Below are 20954 nucleotides of genomic sequence, written 5' to 3'. Positions count from 1 at the left end.
TGAGAGTGCGTGGGTGTGGGTCAGTGAGGGTGCGCGGGTGTGGGTCAGTGAGAGTGCGTGGGTGTGGGTCAGTGAGGGTGCGCGGGTGTGGGTCAGTGAGAGTGTGTGAGTGTGGGTCAGTGAGAGTGTGTGGGTGTGGGTCGGTGAGAGTGTGTGGGTGTGGGTCAGTGAGAGTGTGCGGGTGTGGGTCAGTGAGGGTGCGCGGGTGTGGGTCAGTGAGAGTGTGTGAGTGTGGGTCAGTGAGAGTGTGTGGGTGTGGGTCGGTGAGAGTGTGTGGGTGTGGGTCGGTGAGAGTGTGTGGGTGTGGGTCAGTGAGAGTGTGCGGGTGTGGGTCAGTGAGGGTGCGCGGGTGTGGGTCAGTGAGAGTGTGTGAGTGTGGGTCAGTGAGAGTGTGTGGGTGTGGGTCGGTGAGAGTGTGTGGGTGTGGGTCGGTGAGAGGGTGTGGGTCGGTGAGAGTGTGTGGGTGTGGGTCGGTGAGAGTGTGTGGGTGTGGGTCAGTGAGAGTGTGTGGGTCAGTGAGAGTGTGTGGGTCAGTGAGAGTGTGTGGGTGTGGGTCGGTGAGAGTGTGTGGGTGTGGGTCAGTGAGTGTGTGGGTCAGTGAGAGTGTGTGGGTGTGGGTCAGTGAGAGGGTGTGCGTCAGTGAGAGTGTGAGGGTGTGGGTCAGTGAGAGTGTGTGGGTGTGGGTCAGTGAGAGTGTGTGGGTGTGGGTCAGTGAGAGTGTGAGGGTGTGGGTCAGTGAGAGTGTGAGGGTGTGGGTCAGTGAGAGTGTGGGTGTGGGTCAGTGAGAGTGTGGGTGTGGGTCAGTGAGAGTGTGTGGGTGTGGGTCAGTGAGTGTGTGGGTCAGTGAGAGTGTGTGGGTGTGGGTCAGTGAGAGTGTGTGGGTGTGGGTCAGTGAGAGTGTGTGGGTGTGGGTCAGTGAGAGGGTGTGGGTCAGTGAGAGAGTGTGGGTGTGGGTCAGTGAGAGTGTGTGGGTGTGGGTCAGTGAGAGTGTGAGGGTGTGGGTCAGTGAGAGTGTGTGGGTGTGGGTCAGTGAGAGTGTGTGGGTGTGGGTCAATGAGAGTGTGTGGGTGTGGGTCAGTGAGAGTGTGTGGGTGTGGGTCAGTGAGAGTGTGTGGGTGTGGGTCAGTGAGAGTGTGTGGGTGTGGGTCAGTGAGAGTGTGTGGGTGTGGGTCAGTGAGAGTGTGTGGGTCAGTGAGAGGGTGTGGGTTAGTGAGAGTGTGCGGGTGTGGGTCAGTGCGAGTGTGTGGGTCAGTGAGCGTGTGTGGGTGTGGGTCAGTGAGAGTGTGGGTGTGGGTCAGTGAGAGTGTGTGGGTCGGTGAGAGTGTGTGGGTGTGGGTCGGTGAGAGTGTGTGGGTGTGGGTCAGTGAGAGTGTGTGGGTGTGGGTCGGTGCGGGTGTGGGTGAGTGAGAGGGTGTGGGTGAGTGTGTTGGTGTGGGTCAGTGAGAGTGTGTGGGTCAGTGAGAGTGTGTGGGTGTGGGTCGGTGAGAGTGTGTGGGTGTGGGTCAGTGAGAGTGTGTGGGTCAGTGAGAGTGTGAGGGTGTGGGTCAGTGAGAGTGTGATGGTCAGTGAGAGGGTGTGGGTCAGTGAGAGTGTGTGGGTGTGGGTCAGTGAGAGTGTGAGGGTGTGGGTCAGTGAGAGGGTGCGGTTGTGGGTCAGTGAGAGGGTGCGGGTGTGGGTCAGTGAGAGGGTGCGGGTGTGGGTCAGTGAGAGTGTGCGGGTGTGGGTCAGTGAGAGTGTGTGGGTGTGGGTCCCACAGGGGAATAGGACCGCTACCTGCCAGACAGAGGGAGAGATGCACAGGACGTACGCAATACCTCAGACAGAAACAATCCATTAAGAGACAATAAGCAGATATGCAGCAGCATCTACTTCCACCTTATGGATCAAGGACTAATTAATAGAAAGAACTGTAACCAAATAGTATTAACTTTTATAGACAACTGGGGTGATCTTTTTTTTCCCCACACTTAGACACGACAAACACGTACCACTCTTTAACCTATCATAGAAAAAGATAAAACTTAACATGAAATCCTTATATATTTCGACCTGGAATATCCAAGGTCTACGCTCTTCAGTGCGAGAAGTGAAGAGTAGGACCCCAGAGTTCATCGAGGAAACTAAAGATCTAGATATTATCATTTTACAGGAAACTTGGTATAAAGGAAAAGGACACACCGGCTGTCCCCAAGGGTACACTGAGCTAGTGGTCCCCTCCAAAAAATTACCAAGTGTAACCCAAGGCAGAGACTCCGGAGGCATACTGATCTGGTTTAAAACAGAACTTAAGAATTACATCAAATTTATAAAAAAGGGCGAAAACCATATGTGGCTCAAACTTGAGAGGGAGATTATCTCAAACACCCAAGATGTTTACATTTGCGCACTTTATATCCCTCCAATCGATTCCCCGTACTACAAAGAGGACACCTTCTCCAACATGGAGGGGGAAATTATCCAATACCAGGCCCAGGGGAACGTGTTGATCTGTGGGGACCTCAATTCAAGAACGGGCGAAGAACCAGACTTCACCAATAATCAGGGAAACAATTACGTATTCGGGAATAACCACTTTGACATCCCTTCCCTTCCATACAGGCATAACTGCGACAAGCAGTCAAATACCAACGGTAAACAGCTACTACAGCTCTGTCGAAACCTGGGTCTGTACATTGTCAATGGTAGGTTCATAGGAGACCTCCTAGGAAGATCGACCTACTGCTCACCTCTTGGCTGCAGCACAGTAGACTATATGATTACAGACTTGGACCCATCCTCTTTCAGAGCATTCACAGTCAAACCACAAACAACACTGTCAGATCACAGCCAAATTACTATGTTTCTCAAAAAGACAGAAACAAACAACATAGAAACACAACCCAGTAAACTGTACAACACCAAAAAATCGTACAGATGGGCCAAAAACGACACGGAAAAATACCAGAAAACAATTAGCAATGCATCAACTCAAGCTCTCTTAGACACCTTTCTGGATAACATATACACTCACAATAAAGAAGGCGTAAACCGGGCAGTTAGTAAACTAAACAATATTTTTGATAATTTGGCAACAAATGCAAACTTGAAAGCTCGCAAGAACAAACCCAAAACAAAAAACTATGAAAAATGGTTTGACCATGATTGCCATAACATGAGGAAAAAACTTAGAAAACTATCAAACCAAAAACACAGACATCCAGAAAACGAGGAATTACGCCTTACTTATTGTCAGACGCTAACACAATACAGAAACACACTCAGGACCAAAAAAGAGCAATTTATTAAGAATACACTCAGCTCCATGGAGGAATCCATTGAGTCGAATTGTTTCTGGGACAACTTGAAAACACTACACAAAAAACAACACGACGATTTGTCCATTCAAAATGGGGACACATGGGTAAACCACTTTGAAAAATTATACCAGAAAAACACACTAGGACCAGAGCAACACCAAATACGCAAAAAACTGGAAAAGCTTGAAATGGCCATAAAAGATAACCAAAACCCGCTAGACGCCATAATAACAGAAAAAGAACTTCTTGAAAAACTCAAGGACCTGCGACCAGGAAAAGCTTGCGGGACAGATGGCATACTAAACGAGATGATTAAACACGCAGACGACAAACTGAAACTGGCTATCCTAAAACTCTTCAACTTGGTTCTGAGTGTCGGTTATTTCCCTGACATCTGGAACAAAGGACTCATAACACCCATATACAAAAGTGGGGACAAAATCGACCCAAACAACTATCGAGGCATCTGTGTAAACAGTAACCTGGGGAAGGTATTCTGTAGCATCATAAACAAAAGACTTATAAACTTCCTTGAAGAGCACAATGTCTTGAGTAAAAGCCAAATTGGATTCCTGCCAAACTATAGAACATCCGATCATATCTTCACCCTACAGACCCTAATTGACAAACACGTTCACCATAACAAAAGCAAAATCTATGCATGCTTTGTAGATTTCCAGAAGGCTTTCGACTCCATCTGGCATGACGGTTTATTCCTGAAACTTATCGAAAGCGGGGTAGGAGGTAAAACATATGATGTAATTAAATCAATGTATACAAACAATAAATGTGCAGTTAAAATTGGAGACAAACAAACAAAATACTTCCCACAGGGGCGGGGGGTGACGCAGGGCTCGCCAATCTCACCGACACTCTTTAATATTTACATTAATGGATTGGCAAAACTACTTGAACAATCTACAGCACCCGGCCTCACCCTATATGAATCCAAGGTTAAATTCCTCCTCTATGCCGACGACCTGGTTCTGCTGTCACCAACTAAGGAGGGTCTACAGCAGAACCTGGACCTGCTGGAGTCGTACTGCCAGACTTGGGCCCTGACAATAAATCCCCAAAAAACCAAAGTCCTTGTGTTCCAGCAAAGATCCAAACAACATGGACCCACAATAAATTTCACAGTAGGAACAACCAAAATTGAACAAACCACTCACTACACATACTTGGGCTTAAAAATCAGTTCTACGGGAAACTTCAAACTGGCTGTGAATGAACTGAAAGAGAAAGCAAGAAGGGCTTTCTATGCCATCAAAAAATCAATCCAAATAGAAATCCCAATTAGCATTTGGCTCAAAATTTTCAAATCAGTAATTGAACCAATTGCACTCTATGGCAGTGAGGTCTGGGGACCACTAACACAAAAAGATTTTGCAAAATGGGACAAACACCCAATTGAGATCCTACATGCGGAATTCTGTAAAAGTATCCTCCGGACTCAAAGGAAAACAGTAAACAACGCATGCAGGGCGGAACTAGGCCAATACCCATTAATAATCACTATCCAAAAAAGAGCCACCAAATTTTGGAATCACCTACAAATGAGCAACCCCCAATGCTATCACTACGACGCCCTGAAATGCCAAGAGCTGACCATAAAGAAGAATACCCTCAGTCAACTAGTCCTGGGACTCAATAAAGTAACTAATAACAATACTAACAATAACCAGTCCCAGGACAGTGACAGGGTAACACAAAGAATTCGACCCAACACAATCGTCGCTAAGCAAAAGGAAAAATATCTGTCATATTGGGCAGAAACAACAAAAACCCAAAGCAAACTCAATTGCTACTTGGCCCTAAACAGACAATACAACATAGCTGATTACCTGACCATGGTAAAGGATAACAAACTGAGAAGAACCTTGACAAGGTACAGACTTAGCGAACATAGCCTAGCGATCGAAAAAGGCAGACACAGGCAGACCAGGCTGCCAAGAGAAGACAGGATATGCTCTCACTGCAGTCAGGGAGTAGTTGAGACAGTGATGCACTTCCTCACAGCCTGTGGAAAATATCAGGGCATCAGAGAGAATTTCTATCAAAAATTCTCACAAATATGCCCTGAATTCAGAAATCTGACTGACAACCAAAAACTCCCATTCCTACTGGGGGAGGAGAGAAGCTGTGTAACACTGGCGGCACACTATGTTACAGCTTGCCATGAACAGAGGGACAACCAGTAAACTAAGACAAGAGTATATATAAACAAGGCGAAAATATATTTATAAACTCAGGGATATACCTGTTTATACACTGTATGAATGGAACCGCGTTTATGTGTTCAACCATAAATGTATTTTGATGCTTTGGCAACATAAGATGTACCTTATCATGCCAATAAAGCGATTTGTATTGTATTGTATTATTGTATTGTGTGGGTGTGGGTCAGTGAGAGTGTAAGGGTGTGGGTCAGTGAGAGAGTGTGAGGGTGTGGGTCAGTGAGAGAGTGTGGGTGTGGGTCAGTGAGAGTGTGAGGGTGTGTGTCAGTGAGAGTGTGTGGGTGTGGGTCAGTGAGAGTGTGTGGGTGCGGGTCAGTGAGAGTGTGTGGGTGTGGGTCAGTGAGGGTGTGTGGGTCAGTGAGAGTGTGTGGGTGTGGGTCAGTGAGGGTGTGTGGGTCAGTGAGAGTGTGTGGGTGTGGGTCAGTGAGAGTGTGGGTGTGGGTCAGTGAGGGTGTGTGGGTCAGTGAGAGTGTGTGGGTGTGGGTCAGTGAGAGTGTGGGTGTGGGTCAGTGAGGGTGTGTGGGTCAGTGAGAGTGTGTGGGTGTGGGTCAGTGAGAGTGTGTGGGTATGGGTCAGTGAGAGTGTGTGGGTGTGGGTCAGTGAGAGTGTGTGGGTGTGGGTCAGTGAGAGTGTGTGGGTGTGGGTCAGTGAGAGTGTGTGGGTGTGGGTCAGTGAGAGTGTGTGGGCGTGGGTCAGTGAGTGTGTGGGCATGGGTCAGTGAGAGGGTGTGGGTCAGTGAGAGTGTGTGGGTGTGGGTCAGTGAGAGTGTGTGGGTGTGGGTCAGTGAGAGTGTGTGGGTGTGGGTCAGTGAGAGTGTGTGGGTGTGGGTCAGTGAGAGTGTGTGGGTGTGGGTCAGTGAGAGTGTGTGGGTGTGGGTCAGTGAGAGTGTGAGGGTGTGGGTCAGTGAGAGTGTGTGGGTGTGGGTCAGTGAGAGTGTGTGGTTGTGGGTCAGTGAGAGTGTGTGGGTGTGGGTCAGTGAGAGTGTGTGGGTGTGGGTCAGTGAGAGGGTGTGGGTGTGGGTCAGTGAGAGTGTGTGGGTGTGGGTCAGTGAGAGTGTGTGGGTGTGGGTCAGTGAGAGTGTGTGCGTGTGGGTCAGTGAGAGAGTGTGGGTGTGGGTCAGTGAGAGGGTGTGGGTCAGTGAGCGTGTGTGGGTGTGGGTCAGTGAGAGTGTGAGGGTGTGGGTCAGTGAGAGTGTGTGGGTGTGGGTCAGTGAGAGTGTGTGGGTGTGGGTCAGTGAGAGTGTGTGGGTGTGGGTCAGTGAGAGTGTGTGGGTGTGGGTCAGTGAGAGAGTGTGGGTGTGGGTCAGTGAGAGGGTGTGGGTCAGTGAGCGTGTGTGGGTGTGGGTCAGTGAGAGTGTGTGGGTGTGGGTCAGTGAGAGTGTGTGGCTGTGGGTCAGTGAGAGTGTGTGGGTGTGGGTCAGTGAGAGTGTGTGGGTGTGGGTCAGTGAGAGTGTGTGGGTGTGGGTCAGTGAGAGTGTGGGTGTGGGTCAGTGAGAGTCTGTGGGTGTGGGTCAGTGAGAGTGTGTGGGTGTGGGTCAGTGAGAGGGTGTGGGTCAGTGTGAGGGTGTGGGTCAGTGAGAGTGTGAGGGTGTGGGTCAGTGAGAGTGTGTGGGTGTGGGTCAGTGAGAGTGTGTGGGTGTGGGTCAGTGAGAGTGTGTGGGTGTGGGTCAGTGAGAGTGTGGGTGTGGGTCAGTGAGAGTGTGTGGGTCAGTGAGAGTGTGTGGGTCCGTGAGAGTGTGTGGGTCAGTGAGAGTGTGTGGGTCAGTGAGAGTGTGTGGGTCAGTGAGAGTGTGTGGGTGTGGGTCAGTGAGAGTGTGTGGGTCAGTGAGAGTGTGTGGGTGTGGGTCAGTGAGAGTGTGTGGGTGTGGGTCAGTGAGAGTGTGTGGGTCAGTGAGAGTGTGTGGGTCAGTGAGAGTGTGTGGGTGTGGGTCAGTGAGAGTGTGTGGGTCAGTGAGAGTGTGGGTGTGGGTCAGTGAGAGTGTGTGGGTCAGTGAGAGTGTGTGGGTCAGTGAGAGTGTGGGTGTGGGTCAGTGAGAGGGTGTGGGTCAGTGAGAGTGTGTGGGTGTGGGTCAGTGAGAGTGTGTGGGTGTGGGTCAGTGAGAGTGTGTGGGTGTGGGTCAGTGAGAGTGTGTGGGTCAGTGAGAGTGTGTGGGTCAGTGAGAGTGTGTGGGTCAGTGAGAGTGTGTGGGTGTGGGTGTGGGTCAGTGAGAGTGTGTGGGTGTGGGTCAGTGAGAGTGTGTGGGTCAGTGAGAGTGTGTGGGTCAGTGAGAGTGTGTGGGTGTGGGTCAGTGAGAGTGTGGGTGTGGGTCAGTGAGAATGTGTGGGTGTGGGTCAGTGAGAGTGTGTGGGTGTGGGTCAGTGAGAGTGTGTGGGTCAGTGAGAGTGTGTGGGTCAGTGAGAGTGTGTGGGTGTGGGTCAGTGAGAGTGTGGGTGTGGGTCAGTGAGAATGTGTGGGTCAGTGAGAGTGTGTGGGTCTCTGGGGGAGTGGGGGTATGGAGGATAGTTTTTAAACCGTTTATGGGATGTGGGCGTTGCTGGTAATTCCAGCGTTTAGTGCCCATCCCTAATTGCCCCTTGAGAAGGTGGTGGTGAGCCGCCGCCTTGAACCGCTGCAGTCCGTGTGGTGAAGGTGCTCCCACAGTGCTGTTAGGGAGTTCCAGGTTTTTGACCCAGCGACGATGAAGGAACAGCGATATACTTCCAAGTCGGGATGGTGTGTGACTTGGAGTGTGGGTGTTGGGGTGTCATAGAATCATAGAAATTTACTGCACAGAAGGAGGCCATTCGGCCCATCGTGTCTGTGCCGGCTGACAATGAGCTCTCCGGCCCGTAGCCCTGTAGGTTTCCGCACTTCAACTGCATATCCAAGTACTGTTTAAATGTGATGAGGTTTCTGCCTCTACCACCCTTTCAGGCAGTGAGTTCCAGACCCCCACCACCCTCTGGGTGAAAAACTCCTCATCTCCCCTCTAATCCTTCTACCAATTACTTTAAATCTATGCCCCTGGTTATTGACCTCTCTGCTAAGGGAAATAGGTCCTTCCTGTCCACTCTATCTAGGCCCCTCATAATTTTATACACCTCAATCAAGTCTCCCCTCAGCCTCCTCTGTTCCAAAGAAAACAACCCCAGCCGATCCAATCTTTCCTCATAGCTAAAATTCCCCAGCCCAGGCAACATCCTCGTAAATCTCCTCTGTACCCTCTCTAGTGCAATCACATCCTTCCTGTAATGTGGTGACCAGAACTGCACGCAGTATTCTAGCTGTGGCCTAACTAGTGTTTTATACAGTTCAATCATAACCTCCCTGCTCTTATACTCTGTGCCTCGGCTAATAAAGGCAAGCATTCCGTTTGCCTTCTTAACCACCTTATCTACCTGTCCTGCTACCTTCAGGGGTCTGTGGACATGCACTCCAAGGTCCCTTTGTTCCTCTACACTTCTCAGTGTCCTACCATTTAATGTGTATTCCCTTTCCTTGTTAGCCCTCCCCAAATGCATTACCTCACACTTCTCCGGATTGAATTCCATTTGCCACTGTTCTGCCCACCTGACCAGTCCATTGATATCTTCCTGCAGTCTACAGCTTCCTTCTTCAATATCAACCACACGGCCAATTTTTGTATCATCTGCAAATTTCTTAATCAGACTTCCTACATTCAAGTTCAAATCATCCACAAAAAGCAAAGGACCCAGTACTGAGCCCTGCGGAACCTCACTGGAAACCGCCTTCCAGTCACAAAAACACCCTTCGACCATTGCCCTGTTTCCTGCCTCTGAGACAATTTTGGCTCCAACTTGACACTTTGCCTTGGATCCCATGGGCTTTTATTTTCATGACCAGTCTGCTATGCGGGACCTTATCAAAAGCCTTGCTAAAATCCATATAGACTACATCAAACGCACTACCCTCATCGACCCTCCTTTTTACCTCCTCAAAGAATTCAATCAAGTTAGTCAGACACGACATTCCTTAACAAATCCGTGCTGACTGTCCCTGATTAATCCGTGTCTTTCTAAATGATGATTATTACTGTCCCTCAGAATTTTTTCCAATAATTTGCCCACCACCGAGGTTAGGCTGACTGGCCTGTAATTACTCGGTCTATCCGCTTCTCCCTTTTTAAACAACGGTACCACATTAGCAGTCCCCCAGTCCTCCGGCACCACACCTGTAGCCAGAGAGGATTGGAAAATGATGGTCAGAGCCTCCGCTATTTCCTCCCTTGATTCTCTCAACAGCCTGGGATACATTTCATCCGGGCCTGGCAATTTATCTACTTTCAAAGATGCTAAACCTCTTAATATTTCCTCTCTCACTATATTTATCTCATCTTATATTTCACACTCCTCCTCCTGAACTACAATTTCTGCATCCTCCCTCTCCTCTGTGTAGACAGATGCAAAATATTCATTAAGAACCATGCCGACGCCTTCCGCCTCCACACATAGGGGAGTGGGGGTGTCGGGGAGAGTGGGGGTAACGGAGGGAGTGGCGGGGGGTGTCAGGGAGAGTTGGGGTGTCTGGAGTGGGGGTAACGGAGGGAGTGGCGGGGGGGTTTCTGGGGTGGGGTTAACGGAGGGAGTGGGGATAATGGAGGGAGTGGCGGGGGGGTTTCTGGGGTGGGGGTAACGGAGGGAGTGGCGGGGGGGTTTCTGGGGTGGAGTTAACGGAGGGAGTGGTGGGGGGGGTTTCTGGGGTGGGGGTAATGGAGGGAGTGGGGATAACGGAGGGAGTGGGGGTAACGGAGGGAGTGGGGAGGGGGGTTTCTGGGGTGGGGGTGTCTGGAGTGGGGGTAACGGAGGGAGTGGGGGTAACAGAGGGAGTGGCGGGGGGGTTTCTGGGGTGGAGTTAACGGAGGGAGTGGTGGGGGGGTTTCTGGGGTGGGGGTAATGGAGGGAGTGGGGATAACGGAGGGAGTGGGGAGGGGGGTTTCTGGGGTGGGGGTGTCTGGAGTGGGGGTAACGGAGGGAGTGGGGGTAACGGAGGGAGTGGCGGAGGGGTTTCTGGGGTGGGGGTGTCTGGAGTGGGGGTAACGGAGGGAGTGGCGGGGGGGTTTCTGGGGTGGGGGTAACGGAGGGAGTGGCGGGGGGGTTTCTGGGGTGGGGGTAACGGAGGGAGTGGCGGGGGGGTTTCTGGGGTGGGGGTAACGGAGGGAGTGGCGGGGGGGTTTCTGGGGTGGGGGTAACGGAGGGAGTGGTGGTAATGGAGGGAGTGGCGGGGGGGTTTCTGGGGTGGGGGTAACGGAGGGAGTGGCGGGGGGGTTTCTGGGGTGGGGGTAACGGAGGGAGTGGTGGTAATGGAGGGAGTGGCGGGGGGGTTTCTGGGGTGGAGTTAACGGAGGGAGTGGCGGGGGGGTTTCTGGGGTGGGTGTTTCTGGGGTGGGGGTAACGGAGGGAGTGGTGGGGGGGGTTTCTGGGGTGGGTGTTTCTGGGGTGGGTGTTTCTGGGGTGGGGGTAACGGAGGGAGTGGTGGGGGGGGTTTCTGGGGTGGGGGTAACGGAGGGAGTGGCGGGGGGGTTTCTGGGGTGGGGGTAACGGAGGGAGTGGGGGTAACGGAGGGAGTGGCGGAGGGGTTTCTGGGGTGGGTGTAACGGAGGGAGTGGGGGTAACGGAGGGAGTGGCGGAGGGGTTTCTGGGGTGGGGGTAACGGAGGGAGTGGCGGGGGGGTTTCTGGGGTGGGGGTAACGGAGGGAGTGGGGGGGGGTTTCTGGGGTGGGTGTTTCTGGGGTGGGGGTAACGGAGGGAGTGGCGGGGGGGTTTCTGGGGTGGGGGTGTCTGGAGTGGGGGTAACGGAGGGAGTGGTGGGGGGGGGGTTTCTGGGGTGGGGGTGTCGCTGATCATTTACTGGTTGCCCATTGAGTGACTGACCTGCCGATGGGGGCCCGATGAGCACAGCGAAAGCTTCGACGAGCAGCAACAGTCCGATGGCACTGGGGAAGTTCTGGGAACCCACGATGGCCATCAGCACCTCGAACTGCAGCGCCCCGACCATCCCGTAGGTCACGCCGAAGAAAATGCAGAAGGTGACGAGGCCGGTGTAAGTTGCCGCCTTGGCACTCAGCACATCCGTCAGCCCGTTGCACAGCATCGAGAAACTGAAGAAATAGGCCACTCGAGGCCGGACCCAGCCCAGCCCCGCCACCAGACCGCTCAGTGGCCGGGCAAAGATGTCAATGAAGCCAATGATGGACAGCAGGAAGGCAGCCTCGGTGTCAGCCACCCCCATGTCTTTGGCGTAGTTAACGATCATGATCGGTGGCACAAAGAGCCCCAGCACCAGGATGAATTTGGAGATGGTGTAGATGATGAACCCTCGGTTGTGGAACACGCTGAAATCCAGCAGCTTCTGGCTCTTTCTGCCTTCTCCTTTCTTCCTGCCACTCTCCTTGGCGCTGTTGCTGGTCCCAACTTGATCAGAACTCTCCTCCGCCTCCGAGCTGGTGAAGTCAGCCTTGGCAGCGGGAAGCATCTCCTTAGACTCAGGCTTGTCTTGGCTGCTCCCTTTCAGGCTCTCGAGAGGCCTCATGACAGCCCCACACGTGCAGCAGTTCAGTAACAAGCCCCCCATGATGAGAAAGGCCCCTCTCCAGCCATAGTAATCCAGCAGGACTTGGCCGAAAGGGGAGAGGGTGCTGAGGAACACTGGGCTCCCGGCGGCTGCCAGTCCGTTGGCCAGTGGCCTCCTTTTAGCAAAGTACCTGCCCAGCATAATGAGAGAAGGCTGGAAATTCAAGGCCAGTCCCAGACCTGAAGGGGCGAGAGAAAAGTAATCAGCTTTAAATTAGGACAAGTCTTTAAACATTGAGGATCAGCTGAAGGACCAATCCTTCTCCAATTAGTCGGTCTAAAATACAAGGTCCAAGTTGAATTCAGCGGGGTAAATGAAATGGTTGCATGGTGCAGGAGTGATGTAAACATTCAAAAAGTGGAATATTTCTGGATAATCAAACAAGAGGGCCACCAAACTAATTCCCAGTCTAAAGCACCTTAGTTATCAAGCTAGGCTGAGAGAGTTGGGACTCTACACTTCAGAGAAGCGTAGGCTTGGGGTGATCTGATGGAGGTTTACAAGATGATGAAGGGACTACATTGTGTTCCAGCTGACAGTTTGTTCCAATTAAACAGGTTAGCGATGACCAGGGGTCATTAATTTAAGTTGTACAAGGTCAGATCGAGGCTAGATGTCAGGAGGTGGTTCTTTTCCCAGATAATAGTGGCTCTCTGGAACAGGCTGCCGTCTCGTGCGGTGTTGCCGATTCGCTGAACTCCTTCAAGCGAGAGCTGGACCTGTTTCTGGCTGGGGCGGAGATCACCTCTTCCAGAAGGTGGGTACTGCAGGGAATTCAGGGCCAGAATGATCTCCCGGACTAGTTTCCATCGCCTGGATGGGTCGGAATTTTCCAGAGTTTTCCCCCCCAAATTGGCCTGGGTTTTTAATCTGGTTTTTGGCCTCTCCCAGGAGATCACATGGTTTTGGGTGGGGTGGGGAGTGTATATCTATCTATCTATCTTCTATCTTTTTTTATTATATCATAAAGCGGCTGGTTTGTCTGTCTGTCCGCTATACACTCAAAAGTTATAGAGCGTACCTACACGTATGTTATATCAAAAGAAAGGTTATGATCAGGGGAGTCTAATAGGCGTATTTACTTTTTGGTCAGACAAAAATTGTTCGGAAAGTAGACAAAAAACGTTCAAAAATCCGCTCATTAGCGGTTGACCAATCCTACCGCTCATTAGCGTTGAGTGACGTGATGGTGGACCAATCCTACAGTTCAGTTACCTGATGGTTGACCAATCGGTGCATCACGGGCGGGACCTAATCCTGCAGCCTCCCGAAACTTCGCCGCCATTTTTTTCATCCCCACAGCCACAGCACCAGCCAAACAAACCCCCACATTGCGGCTCCGGGAGTGGAAGGTGAGTTGCAGTCACTCGGCCCGGGCCTCACAACCGCTCGGCCCGAGACACAGAGCGGGCGGGGGAGCGTCAGTGGCCGGCCGTAAACCGCGCCGTCATTGTTCGTATGGTCATAAATGTAATGCAGTCAGAGATAGAAGGAGAGACAGGCAGAGAAAGAGAGAAACTGGAGGAGGGAGAGAAGGACTGGGAGAAAGAGACAGGGGGAGAGGGCGAAAGATTAGGAGAGCGAGAGAAAGACTAAAACAGCAACCTGCATTTATATAGTGCCTTTAATGCAGTAAAATGTCCCAAAGCATATAGATGAGAAAAAGGAGGAGGCCAAGTATAGATCCTTGGGAACACCAGAGGTAACGATGTGGGAGCGGGAAGAGAAGCCATTGCAGGTGATTCTCTGGCTACGATTAGATAGATAAGAATGGAACCAGGCGAGTGCAGTCACACCCAGCTGGACGATGGTGGAGAGGCGTTGGAGGAGGATGGAGTGGTCAACCCTGTCAAAGGCTGCAGACAGGTCGAGAAGCATGAGGAGGGCTAGTTTACCCTTGTCACAGTCACAAAGGATGTCATTTGTGACTTTGATAAGCTGTTTTGGTACTGTGGCAGGGACGGAAACCTGATGGAGTGATTCAAACATGGAGTTGCAGGAAAGATGGGCACGGATTTGGGAGGCAACATGTTCAAGGACTTTGGAGAGGGAAGGGGGGTTGGAAATGGGGCGGTAGTTTACAAGGGCAGAGGGGTCAAGGGTGGGTTTTTGAGGAGGGGGTGATGATGGCAGATTGGAAGGGGAGGGGGACAGTACCCGAGGAGACGGCATTCCCAGCTCAGAAATGTATCTATTAACAAGCTGCTGATTGATTGGCTGTGACACGCCCACAGGGACATCCTGAGCCTAGTTCAGTGATGCCGATCTCGAGGGTGTTTCACAGAGGAGATGGGGCGGTCTGTCACTCTGACTAATGTTCGTCATTCATCAGTATCAACAATCAGTGCCATAAAAAGGTGAGGGGGCCTGATCATCGTTGAGCATTGAATCATCCTTGGCTTGTGATGCACTATCAATTGCTACAAAAGACTGGAGATTGAGTAAGTAATAAACAGGCTTTTATTACCAAAGAACAGAGCATGCCTCTTGGGGTTGCCTGGTATCCAAAAGGGCCGGAGGCTTCTGAGCAGCGACCTTTATACCCAGCCATGAGGGTGGAGCCAGGGGCGGAGTCAGCTGAGGCATGCACAGACAAGTACAACAATACTAACAACAGTGGTTTACCACATTCACCCCTTGTTTAGAATTGAGTCCGGCGGGGTGAAGTGCACTAAAAATTCGTGTACTGAAGTCTATCAGGAGGCCTTGTAAGCCGTCCTGAGCGTCGCAGCAGCGGCGGTGATGGTGCAGCATCCAACGGTGAACCCGGTGTCTCGTTCAGAGGAGGTGTAGCAGGTGGCGGACCCTGGGGCTGCTGCATGCCGTCTACAGGGGTCAGAGCATGGGTAATGGGAGGTAGCGATGGTGGTCTCTCAGAGGCACCCGAAGGTGCGAGGTCTCGTGCGGGGACTGTGTCCTGGGGGTAGGCAGGAGTAGCGGTGGGTGGCGAAGAGGGTGTTTCAGGAGCACCTGCAGGTGCGAGGTCTCGAATGGAGACTGTGTCCTCCCGCCCGTCCGGGTACACCACGTAAGCATACTGCGGGTTAGCGTGGAGGAGGCTCACCCTCTCGACCAGGGGGTCCGCCTTATGGGTCCTCACGTGCTTCCGCAGTAGGACGGGACCTGGAGAAGTCAGCCATGTTGGTAGCGAAATCCCCGACGTGGACTTCCTGGGGAAGGAGAACATTCTCTCGTGAGGAGTGGCATTGGTGGGTGTACAGAGCAGCGACCGAATGGAATGGAGCGCCGCAGGGAGGACCTCCTGCCAGCGGGAGGTCGGAAGGCCCTTAGATTTTAAGTTTAAAAGGACTGCCTTCCAGACTGTCGCATTCTCCCTTTCCACCTGGCCGTTACCCCGGGGGTTGTAGCTGGTGGTCCTGCTTGTAGCAATGCCTCTCGCGAGCAGGTACTGCCGAAGTTCGTCGCTCATAAAAGATGAGCCCCTGTCGCTATGGATATAGCTAGGGAAACCGAACAAGGCGAAGAGGTCATTCAGACATTTAATGACCGTGGTACTGGTCATGTCCGAGCAAGGGATGGCAAACGGGAAACGGGAGTACTCATCAATTATATTGAGGAAGTACACATTGCGGTCAGAGGAGGGGAGGGGCCCTTTAAAATCGATGCTCAGCCGCTCGAAGGGGCGCGTGGCTTTGATCAGGCTCGCTCTGTCTGGCCTATAAAAATGCGGCTTGCACTCGGCACAGATCTGGCAGTTCCTGGTCATGGTCCTGACCTCCTCGATGGAGTAGGGCAGGTTACGGGATTTGATAAAATGGAAGAACCTGGTGACCCCCGGGTGGCAGAGGTCATTGTGGAGGGTCTGTAGCCTATCAACCTGCGCGTTGGCGCACGTACCACGTGATAGGGCATCTGGGGGCTCATTGAGTTTCCCGGGCCGGTACAAGATATCGTAATTGTAGGTGGAGAGTTCGATTCTCCACCTTAAGATCTTGTCATTCTTGATTTTGCCCCGCTGCTTATTATGAAACATAAAAGCCACTGAACGCTGGTCAGTGAGCAGGGTAAATCGTTTTCCGGCCAGGTAATGCCGCCAATGTCGCACGGCTTCCACAATGGCCTGGGCCTCCTTTTCGACAGAGGAGTGTCGAATCTCGGGGCCCTGGAGGGTCCTTGAGAAAAAGGCCACGGGTCTCCCCGCCTGGTTAAGGGTTGCAGCTAGGGCAAAGTCGGATGCGTCGCTCTCCACTTGAAAAGGAAGGGACTCATCCACAGCGTGCATTGTGGCCTTCGCAATGTCTCCTTTTATGAGAGTGAAGGCTGCACAGGCCTCTGCTGTCAGGGGGAAGGAGGCGGACTTGATGAGGGGTCGGGCTTTATCCGCATAGTTGGGCACCCACTGCGCATAGTAAGAGAAAAACCCCAGGCATCTCTTCAGTGCTTTCTGGCAGTGGGGGAGGGGGAGCTCCATAAGGGGGCGCATTCTATCGGGGTCTGGGCCGATGACTCCGTTCTCCACTACGCAGCCAAGAATAGCAAGGCGCGTAGTACGAAACATACATTTGTCTTTGTTGTATGTGAGATTCAGCCGCTGGGCCGTCCGGAGGAATTTCTCTAGATTAACGTCGTGGTCCTGCTGGTCGTGGCCGCAGATGGTGACGTTGTCTAGATATGGGAAAGTGGCCTGGAGCGCGTTCTGGTCAACCATCCGGTCCATCTCCCGTTGGAAGACAGAAACTCCGTTGGTGACGCCGAAGGGAACTCTGAGAAAGTGATAGAGCCGACCGTCAGCTTCAAAAGCTGTGTACTGGCGGTCCTCAGCCCTGATGGGGAGCTGGTGGTATGCCGACTTCAGATCAATCGTCGAGAACACCCGGTATTGTGCTATCTGATTGACCATGTCAGATATGCGGGGGAGTGGATATGCATCCAGCTGGGTGTAGCGGTTGATCGTCTGGCTGTAGTCAATAACTAGGCGCTGTTTGCCACCAGCCTTCACCACCACCACTTGTGCTCGCCATGGGCTATTGCTGCTCTCGATAATCCCTTCCTTCAGGAGTCTCGCTACCTCGGATTTAATGAAACCCCTATCCCCGGCACTGTAACGCCTACTTTTGGTAGCGATGGGCTTACAGTCGCGGGTGAGGTTAGCGAACAAGGAGGGGGGGGAGACTTTAAGGGTGGAGAGGCTGCAAATGGCGCGCGGCGGGCGATTTAAAAACTGCTGGCTGCAGACTGTGAGAGGGGGGAGGGGTCCACCATACGCTAAAGTGACACTCTTAAGGTGGCACTGAAAATCCAACCCCAGTAGGACGGCAGCGCAGAGATGGGGCAGGACCAGAAGTTTAAAATTTTTGTATTCAGTACCCCGCACTGAAAGAGTCACCATACAGTAGCCACCGACGTCCGCTGACTGGGCTTTGGAAGCCATAGAGATGCGATGACGCGTCGGCAGGACCGGGAGAGAGTAACTGCGCACCGTGTCGGGGTGTATAAAACTCTCCGTGCTCCCGCTGTCAAAAAGGCAGGTAGTGGCGCAGCCGTTTACCGTAATGTCCATCATGGACCTGGACAGTTGATGCGGGAGAGATTGATCCAGCGTCACGGAAGCCAGCGTATGTTCAAGCGTGTCGATGCGGTCGTCCGATGAGGCGGTGGTGGAGTCCGGGTCCCCCGTAACCCAAGTCGGAGGCGTCCAAGATGGCGGACAAAATGGCGGCGCCCACGGTCCCCACGCGGCTGGGGGAGCCCAAGATGGCGGACAAGATGGCTGCGCCCACGGTTCGCACGCAGCGCTGCTGGCGTTAGCGGTCTTCCCTTTGCAGGCGCTAACGTAGTGACCTTTCTTCCCGCAGCCGGAGCAGGTAGCATTCTTCGCGGGGCAGCGTGCTCTAGGGTGTTTAGCTTGGCCACAAAAATAGCATTTTTGTGCCTTGGACATCGCTGCAGCAGTTGGAGGTGGCGGTCCCATGGCCCAAGATTGCGGCGTCCACGGCGCGGGGTGATGAGGGGAGAAAGCGTCCATATTTCTGTGGGCCGCGTCGAGCGAGAGCGCGAGGGACACTGCCTTTGTCAGGTCTATTTCACCCTTCTCCAGCAGCCTCTGCCGGGAGTAGTCGGACCTTAGACCCGCAACGAAAGCGTCTCGTATCAGTCCCTCCGCATGTGCCGCGGCCGATACTTCCTTGCAGTCGCAGCCGCGTCCGAGTACCCGCAGTGCCCGTAGGAAGGCTTCCACCGATTCCCCGGGCTGCTGTCTGCGAGATCTTAAAAGGTGCCTGGCATAGACCGTGTTAACCGGGCGTGCATACTGCCCTTTCAGTAGGTCGATAGCCGCCGCGTAGGTCGTCGCATCTTGGATTAAAGTATAGACTTGGTGGCTCACCTTCGAGGCCAGGATTTTCAGTTTATTTTCATCAAGAGTCACGGTCGAGGCTTCCAGATACGCCTCAAAGCAACGCAGCCATTGTGCGAATTTAGTCGACGAACCCGCTTCTTGGGGGTCTAGGTCCAGGCATGTTGGTCTGAGGGCTCGCAGCAGCGCCTGCTGCTCAGCGTTTTGCGCCATCGGTTGATCAGCATCCGCAGCCAACATTTAACTTTGGTAATAAAATTGATGCACTATCAATTGCTACAAAAGACTGGAGATTGAGTAAGTAATAAACAGGCTTTTATTACCAAAGAACAGAGCATGCCTCTTGGGGTTGCCTGGTATCCAAAAGGGCCGGAGGCTTCTGAGCAGCGACCTTTATACCCAGCCATGAGGGTGGAGCCAGGGGCGGAGTCAGCTGAGGCATGCACAGACAAGTACAACAATACTAACAACAGTGGTTTACCACAGCTTGCGAATGTAACGTACCTGTAACCACTCCCGCAGACAGGTAGAGTTGGGTGATGTTTGTAGCGAATGAAGCCAGTATCATTCCAGAGGAGGCCAATAAACCCCCGGCCAACATCACAGGCCGGCACCCAAACCGGTTCACCAGAATACTACACAAGGGGCCTGCGACAGAGAGCAGAGCGAGTGAATCCTGGGGTCTCCAGCACCCCATAACAACCAACAAGCCAAGCACAATCCCCGAACAGCGTTCAGCAAGTTTATCCAATATGTTGGAAAGCTTCCTTGGGGAAACCAGGATCCAGATTTAGTTCAACAACGCTGTGCAGTTAACAGCAAACACATGCTGAGGCACTTCCCGGAGGGAAATGGACACTGACCAGGGAAGGGCAGGACTAGGTGGGGTGACCAAAGGCTTGCTCTAAGAGATTGGTTTTGAGAAGGTTTTTAAAGGTGAGACTGGCATATTGGCAATTATCTTAAATCTGTGTCCTCTGATTACCAGCCCTCCTGCCCCGGAAACAGTTTCTCTATCTACTCTATGCCGGGCAGCACGGTGGCATAGTGGTTAGCACTGTTGCCTCACAGCTCCAGGGACCCGGGTTCAAATCCGGCCTCGGGTGACTGTCTGTGTGGAGTTTGCACATTCTCCCCGTGTTTGCGTGGGTTTCCTCCGGGTGCTCCGGTTTCCTCCCACAGTCCAAAGATGTGCGGGTTAGGTTGATTGGCTATGATAAAATTGACCCTTAGTGTTAGGGGGATTAAATACGTGGGGTTACGGGGATAGGGTGGGATATGTGTCGGTGCAGGCTCGATGGGCCGAAATGGCCTCTATCTGCACTGTGAGGTTTCTGTGATTCTGTGATTCTATCAAAACCCTTCATGATTTTGAACACCTCTATCTAATCTCCTCTTAACCTTCTCTGCTCCAAGGAGAACAAACCCAGCTTCTTTAGTTTCTCCACGTAACTGATGTTCCTCATCCCTGGAACCATTCCAGTAAATCGCCCCTGCACCCTCTCCGAGGCCTTGACATCCTTCCTAAAGTGCGGTGCCCAGAATTGGACACAATACTCCAGCTGAGGCCGACCCAGTGATTTATAAAGGTTTCTGTGTCTCCAGGTCTCGGTGACTCTTGCTCCCTTTGTGCTGTGCATTTATTGGTAATCTCCCACCCTCGCAGGCTGCCCTCCTCTCCGTGACCATCTCGTCAGGCTTGAGGCTTGAAGACACCAAAAGGGATAAGGAGATGCAGACAGCATCTGTGGATCCCGAAAACGGGCTCCTCCGGGAACTGGCTCCCACAGTCCATCAGCTGTAAGCTGCATCAGAACCAACCACATCACCGAGGCTGGGCTTTCATTGTGACCCCTTGTCCCAATCCCCGCCCCACCCCGCCACCGACGGGCCTCGTTCCCTGGCACTGTGTACGATTCATGGTAAGGCTGTTAACGGGCTGGTGTAGGCAGAGAACCCCACAGATTGGCCTCAGCCTCTGGCTGCGAGTGTCGGGGGGCCTGCTCTGGGCTAAGACCCACCTGTGCCATAAAGCATGGCGAGTATGAGGGAGGAGATCCACGCTGTGTCACTGTAACCGATGTGGAAATCCCGCATTAGCTCCTTAAAATACACACTGATGGCTTTTGGGAACGCGTAGGAGAACCCCGTGATCACAAAGCAGCCACCCAGGACAATCCATCCCCAGCCCCCGTCAGGGGGTTCGACAGTCGGAGAGTTTCCTGGGCCGGGGTTAACCATCCTCAGGACAGTCTGCCTGAAAGAGAAAAACAGGAACATCTTCAACAAAGAAACAAAGAGCATCAGCGGGAGACAGGAGAGAGATCTGGACACTCGCCCGACAGCAACACCCTCACCCTCACCCGACACCAACGCTCTCACAGTATCTGGGGAGTTGGATGGGGTACAGTGTGTGTGAGGGTGGGGAGTTGGATGGGGTACAGTTTGTGTGAGGGTGGGGAGTTGGATGGGGTACAGTGTGTGTGAGGGTGGGGAGTTGGATGGGGTACAGTGTGTGTGAGGGTGGGGAGTTGG

At 52.7% G+C, this 20954-nt stretch overlaps 1 protein-coding gene across 1 annotated transcript in view; it reads right to left on the bottom strand.

Moving 5' to 3' along the window:
* The window catches only part of slc16a8 (solute carrier family 16 member 8), a 37220-nt gene extending 16560 nt beyond the window's left edge, over positions 1-20660 (bottom strand). Inside the window, exons 1-3 of the mRNA XM_085969252.1 lie at positions 20441-20660; positions 18924-19067; positions 11404-12282 (exon numbers count right to left, since the gene is read on the bottom strand). Of these exons, the coding sequence (XP_085825378.1) occupies positions 11404-12282; positions 18924-19067; positions 20441-20660 (1243 nt within the window). The remainder of the gene's footprint in view (positions 1-11403; positions 12283-18923; positions 19068-20440) is intronic.
* Between the last annotated feature and the right edge of the window lie 294 nt (positions 20661-20954).

This window comes from Somniosus microcephalus, chromosome 28, assembly GCF_052327205.1.
Source record: "Somniosus microcephalus isolate GS21.2 chromosome 28, FLI_Smic_1.0, whole genome shotgun sequence".
Classification (NCBI taxonomy): domain Eukaryota; kingdom Metazoa; phylum Chordata; class Chondrichthyes; order Squaliformes; family Somniosidae; genus Somniosus; species Somniosus microcephalus.
Note: the sequence above shows the minus strand (reverse complement) of the source record. Positions and strands in the feature narration are given on the sequence as shown.